We start from the raw sequence: 6,194 nt of genomic DNA on the forward strand, positions 1-6,194 counted from the left end.
ATTATAGGGGTGGCTTCTGTGAGAAGGTGCCAGAAAGCTTCCTCCATGTCCAACAGAGCCAATGCTAGATGGCTCCAGGATGGACCTGCCACTGGCCAAGGCTGAGCCCAACAGGCTGCTGATTTAAAAAGGGGAAAAAGAACCAAACTTGCTTGGGAAGGGAAAACAGGAATGGAGAGAGATGTGAGGAACAGCCTTGCAGAACCATGGTTGGTGAGGAAGGAGAACATGCTCCAGGTGCTGGAGCAGAGATCCACCTGCAGCCCCTGTGGAGGACTCACACCAGAGCAAAGGGACACCCAAAGGAGACTGTGATCCTGTGGGAAGCCTGCACTGGGCAGGCTCCTGTGGCCCCACGGAAAGAAGCCCACACTGGTGCAGGTTTGCTGGCAGTACTCGTGACCCCATGGGGGACTTCACACTTTGTGAAGTAATGTAGCCCATTCCTCCACTGGAGGAATTAATGGAAGACTGTCTCTTGTGGGAGGGATACCAGGTGGAGCAGGGCAAGAGTGAGAGGAAGAAGAAGTGGAAGAGATAACATTTGATTAAGTGACTGTAATACAGCACAAATATGAAACAAAATCCTACAGTAGTACTGGAATAATTAATTTGTTGCTTCTGAGCAGAGGTGGTAGCACTGATGCATTTATATGTGTTAAAGCAACTTTGGGGCTAGAAACTCTTACCTGTAGATACACAAGTAATTTTAAACCCTGTTTTCAGGAAGTGGTTTCACTGTGCTGATAACACAGAGAGACATGCCAAAAATCACTGTAACCAATCTTAAACAACTTGCATACCTTTGTATTTCAACCTCTGCCTTAAATCAGGGTATACTACTTACAGTTGTTCTTGAAGCACCCAGCTGGACAGAGACAAAAAACCATTAAAATAAAAAACTGCGTATTTTATTTTTAGCTTTAAAGATGCATCTCTAAACAATCAGTAGGAAAAAAAAAAAGTAAAAAAAGTAAACACCAGCATTTTGTAACTAATACAAGACTGAATACAAAGTTTTCATACACCACTCAAATGCAGTTTCTGAAGAAAAAGTAGTCCGGTCTTCAAGACCACTTCCACTTGAAACAAATTGTTAAGTACCCACAGATATTAACTATAAAACAAGGATACATTCTTTCTTTTTTCTTCCATTTATGGAGTTGATTGCCACAAACTTCAATCATTTGCCAGTGAAATTCTCATAGTCTCAGTTACAGAACTGAAGAGAACTCATACAATTCCATGACTGAAGTCTTTCCATTTTCAGTACACACTCAAGTCAGCACTTGTCACATATCTTTAGACTGATCATCTTCTTCAAGTTTTCTTATTTCACTCTTTAAACAGTTGATGGTTTCACGACTTGCTTTTAGTCTTTCTTTCAGCTCAGCAATTTCAAAACTAGTCTTCTTTTTGGCAGCTTCGAGCTTCTCCCTGGTTTTCACTTCAAGATCTGCAACTGTGGGAGTGACAAAGAAAAATATGTATTTTAAGTACCATGAAATTTGCGTTTTTTAAAAAATTGAAACAGTAATTTGGATAGATGTGTCCTGAAAAAAAGTCTGTTACTGTTAGCTTTAGATTCAATGGTTGTAATCAAAATTATATCCACATAACAAACTGGATTTAAAAAAAACCCAAAACATTTTGCAGCCTCATTCAGCCCTCAGCCCAACAGTTTTGTAGATTGTTATACAATTCATAAAATAATTTTCTAGGTTTTTTTTAAGGATTAGGTGAGGAAAATAAAGCCTGACACGGTGACAGTAAATACATGGGAAATTACAGAGAACTATGAATACGTGTCACCCACTGACAGCACATGAGGCCACAGGAACAAACTGAAACACTGAACCTGTGAACATCAGGAAACTTCTACTGTGAAAATGACCAAGTGGTGGCACAGGTTGCCCAGAGAGGTTGTGGAATCCCCATCCTTGGACACATTTAGAAGCCATCTGGACACCGTCCTGGGGAATCAGTTGTAGGTGGCCCTGCTAGGGGCAGGGGGTGGACAAGATGCATCCAGAAGTCCCTTCAAGCCTCCACCATTCTGTGGTTCCTTCTCCATGTACTGTAACCATTTTCTATGTCTAACTGAAGTTTAATTCTACGTATCTGAAAGTTTTGGTTATGCTGCCCTGTTTTTATGAATACTGACATCAAGTATCCTACTTTTTATTATTTTCTCATGCTCAACTCTTAGGACAAAGATTGTAAAGCCAACAAGTCTATGAAGGCTGTGGAGACCACTCATATCCCATACATTATATAACTGTGGCAAATATTATCTGCTTTGTTAGCACATTTTAAGGAAATATTTATACAAAGAAACCACTGCCTACTGAAAGTTTCTACATACTCTCTGGAGAAATATCCAAGAATTTTAAATGAAAAAAGTTTAAATTTGGATGTTTTTACAAATCATATTATTACACAATTTCTATAATTTCTGTAACATGCAAAAATAACAAAAATCCACCTCAAGACTGGCTGAACTGAGACAGGAAGGCTGAACTGAGGCAGCTACTGAACAAGTAGCTCACACATACAAGCAGACAAAAGGCAAATAAGAACCCTAACTTTGAAGAGGTTCAAACTCATAATAACTCACCACTCTTAGCTCTAGGTCTTGGTTTGATGTCCAAAAAATAGATGACATTTGTTGTCACGTGAACATAAGGTTAAGGGAGGTGGACTACAATGGATTAAAGTTTGTAATTAATAGGGCAGGATTTTGGCTCAACAAATGCATCTTCTACTCTCAGAAAGCAAATGAGAGATGAAATACAGAACAGAAATAATCACTAAATGCATTACAACTTATGAACCAATGCATCTTAGTTCCCTTAATATTTTTGCTTATATTTGGAAACAAATTGGATAAAAAAGACACAAAAACCATTTCGCAGTACTGAAGAAGTATGTTATGAAATTCCCAACAGTTAAAAAAGTAGAAAGGAAAAAGAGCTTTTGGACACTTCTCTTTATCCACAAAGGATTGCTGCTTTGACTTAAGCATCACTAACTGTCCTGTACTTCAGGCCTTCAAGTGTGACCTTTGCTTGCAGTGTTGAACAGAACTGTACCACCAGGTGGCCTTCATTTATTCTCTTTTAATTAATTTCAAGGATGTCAGACTAGGTGTAGTTTATGCCATCACTCTTCATAGCAAGTAATTCCTAATTCCTTTTTTTTTTAGCAGTCATAGGGATAAAAAAAATCTTAGAAGTTTTCAGGTAAGTATTAATATCGTTGCAAAAGTTGAAGTTAAATTCAATGCAAAATTATACTTTTTTTGCAACATCTAAATCCATTATACTGTTACAGCCCAGAAAAAAAACAAAAAAACAAACAACACATTAAAAGCAAATCCAACTATTGCTATTTCTAAAATTAAAATATTTTCATTTTCAACTTACACTCTGTTTCATGTTTATAAGCACCTAGCGTTAGTTGACGAGATGTTGTTAACAGCTGCTGCATCATTGCAGTAGGATCTTGAAATATCTAATGAAGGAGAAAAACACATGGTATCACTAATTCACTTCAAAATAAAGTGAGGATTACATTAAGAATGTTCATACCATTTCATCATAGAATTCAGAAACTACAGTTTTCTTCCCCAGGATGGCATTGGTATCCGACTGAAAAAGCTTCAGCAAGTGATATAAAGTTACCTATGCAAAGACAGAATTTTATTAGCTTGAAAATTGCAGGGAAATAGAAATCTTGTTCTAGGTGTCAACAAATAGTATTTGTTCCTACAAGATAACTGTATAGCATTTAAAGATATTTTAGGAAAGCAAATATAAATGTCATATAGCTTCAGTAAAATTACTTTAAATTTAACATTACCTGTTAAAATATGCCAACTAGCCAAAGCCTCTTGGAACTAAAGTTTAGTGGTTTAGGAAAGGTATATAAAAAATACTAATACCACCTTCTCTAAAAACATTTCCAAATGGGTGATTTAATTCAAACTGACTTTCTCAATTAATCAGTTAGGAAGTCCTTTCTGTGACCTTATCCTCTATTCCTGAGAAAATGAAGCACCAGAGGGGCTGCGAATTGCTTTTCACTGAAATCTCCATGGGGTTACTCTTCCATCCCTGCAGTGCAAATGGCAGGGTGGGGAGGGGACTGGAGCCCTCTGTACAGCACCAAGGAGCCACTGACCACCTGGCCTGTGGCCTGGGAAGAGCACACACAGCCCACACTTCTCCCCTTCCAAACAGGCTCAGGAGCAGTGGTGGAACAGAGCAGTACCTGACTCCCTCTGGGACTTCCTGGAAAGGAAGAACGTGACAGGCTCCAAAACAGCCTTCCAAGAACAGCAGCAAAGAAAAACACCCAACCAACCTTAGGACAGCTTGCTCAAGCTGTGAATGGAATTAATACAAGTCAGGATGCTACTCAGCCCAACAGCAAAGGAAACCCATTGTTACCAATTGCCACGTATTCAAGAAAAACATGAAATTTAGTTTCACTCTCATTTAGCAAAAAAAGGTATAAAAAAGGATTGTTCACGTGACAGAAGGAACTCAGTCCTTACAGAAATAAATGCCCTTTCCCCCTAAAAGAGAGTAATCAAGTTTCCTAGCTAAACCTGAATAAACAAACCTACAAGATATGTCTAAAAGAGAGGAATGGAAGAAAGAAATTAATTCCAGTAATTTATCCAACTACAGAGTTGTTTTAACCTGGCCTTCTTAGACAGAGACTTATGCTAGCATAGTAACCTGCTGTTTTTTGACTGATTTCAATCTGACAGAAAAAAAAAAATTAAAACACTCAAATATCCTAGAACTTAGAAACTACATGGAAGAGAAATGCTCAGCGTGTGCTCAACCCAGGTAAGGCGTAATATGTGGTCACATATTAGTAAATGTCAGAGAAGCCAAGCACAGTCATGAATATGAGGAAAGAGGAAAATGTGACCAATCCTTAAATTAATTTTCTACAAGAACAGACTTCTATTACTTCCGTGGTCAATGAGACTTATTTAATTTCCTTACTTAATTTCCTGGAGCTGTAGGCCACCATCATTAATTATTTAAGCTTTGTTGAAAGTTCAATATACTTACAGGTCTTTCATTTGGATCAATGAAAAATATCTTAATGATTATTTCAAATTCACCCCAGCCTGTTTCGGTGATTTCATACGGTGGTTTGGTAACAACTGCAATAGGCAACATAGCAGCGTTAATCCCATGATAACGCCAGAACAAAAGCCTAGTTCTAGGAAGAACTGCCAAAATGCAAAACCCACCTCTTAAAGGATTACCATAACTTTCATGCAACTTGAATTGAATTTTTTTCACATATGCAGACATGTCCTAAAACAGAAACATTATTATTTCTGATTAATCAGCACACACCAAGCTACTATTCAGTCATCTATTCTACATGCCAACATTCCTTCTGATTTTAAAAAGTATTTCTTCTGACTTTAAGCACAGAAGGAAAGCAAAACGGCAAATCCAAAAATCAGTTCTGGCACACAGGTCTGTTAGTATTTCATCCCTGTGAATGTTCTCCAGTCTTCCCCTAAACTGGAAAGATCACTCCAAAAAACATAAATGGAAGCGTGCCTTTCCCATGGTTTTTGGAAACCCATCAGCCTATGTGTTATCTCTGCTTACAGCACAAAACCCTCCTGCCCCTTCCTCGAATCCCCATGTCCCGGTGCTGCTCGGCTGGAAAAGCTGTCTAACATCCCGGAGCCCAACCCTTAACACAAGACCACCACATCCACAGGTGTTTGCACACTTCCAGGGGTGGCGATTCCCCGGTTTCCCAGCCCGCCTGATCCAAAGCCTGAGCATCCTCTAGGGAAGCGGCTCTGCCGTACCTCGTTCCGGTACGGCTTCACGTACACCGTCCACTGGTGAGTGTGACCATCCTCCTCTCTCTTCTTCCCGAAATACCGCGCCACGTTCCCGTACACGATGGGCTTCACGATGGTAACGCCCTGCAGGAACAGAACACAAGCGGGCACGGCGCGTTCAGAGCGGCGCCGCCTACGCCGCCGCCGCGGCCCGAGCCCCGCCGAGGCCGCACCTTCACCCTGCCGCCGGAGTCAGGCCCGAACTCTGCCATTCTCTTGAACATATTGCCCGGGGGCGCCGCCCGGCCCCGCCGCCCGCGCCCGCCCCGCCCGGCCCCGCCGCCGCTCCCGCCGCCGCCGC

At 40.5% G+C, this 6,194-nt stretch overlaps 1 protein-coding gene across 2 annotated transcripts; it reads right to left on the reverse strand.

Moving 5' to 3' along the window:
• Positions 1-889: 889 nt before the first annotated feature.
• Positions 890-6,194, reverse strand: YEATS4 (YEATS domain containing 4). Of its 2 annotated transcripts, XM_056482195.1 has the most exons (7): positions 6,067-6,174; positions 5,858-5,977; positions 5,276-5,342; positions 5,091-5,185; positions 3,591-3,683; positions 3,426-3,513; positions 890-1,462 (listed from the first exon to the last, which is right to left on the reverse strand). In XM_056482195.1, exons 1-7 carry the CDS (start codon positions 6,115-6,117, stop codon positions 1,293-1,295), a joined length of 684 nt encoding a protein of 227 aa, XP_056338170.1. In that variant the 5' UTR covers positions 6,118-6,174; the 3' UTR covers positions 890-1,292. The 2 variants fall into 2 exon arrangements, with proteins under 2 accessions (XP_056338170.1, XP_056338169.1); XM_056482194.1 differs by lacking the exons at positions 890-1,462; positions 3,426-3,513; positions 3,591-3,683 and adding an exon at positions 3,690-4,385 and having other exon boundaries at positions 6,067-6,194.

Source organism: Oenanthe melanoleuca, chromosome 1A, assembly GCF_029582105.1.
Source record: "Oenanthe melanoleuca isolate GR-GAL-2019-014 chromosome 1A, OMel1.0, whole genome shotgun sequence".
Lineage (NCBI taxonomy): Eukaryota > Metazoa > Chordata > Aves > Passeriformes > Muscicapidae > Oenanthe > Oenanthe melanoleuca.

What these genes read in the sequence shown, in the direction of transcription:
- YEATS4 (XM_056482194.1), bottom strand. Translation starts at nt 6,117, where the DNA reads ATGTTCAAGAGAATGGCAGAGTTCGGGCCTGACTCCGGCGGCAGGGTG. An exon ending in TGAAGCCGTACCGGAACGAG is followed by an intron (nt 5,343 to 5,857) that starts GTACGGCAGAGC and finishes TTTCTGTTTTAG; the next exon opens with GACATGTCTGCATATGTGAA. An exon ending in TTATGGTAATCCTTTAAGAG is followed by an intron (nt 5,186 to 5,275) that starts GTGGGTTTTGCA and finishes TGCCTATTGCAG; the next exon opens with TTGTTACCAAACCACCGTAT.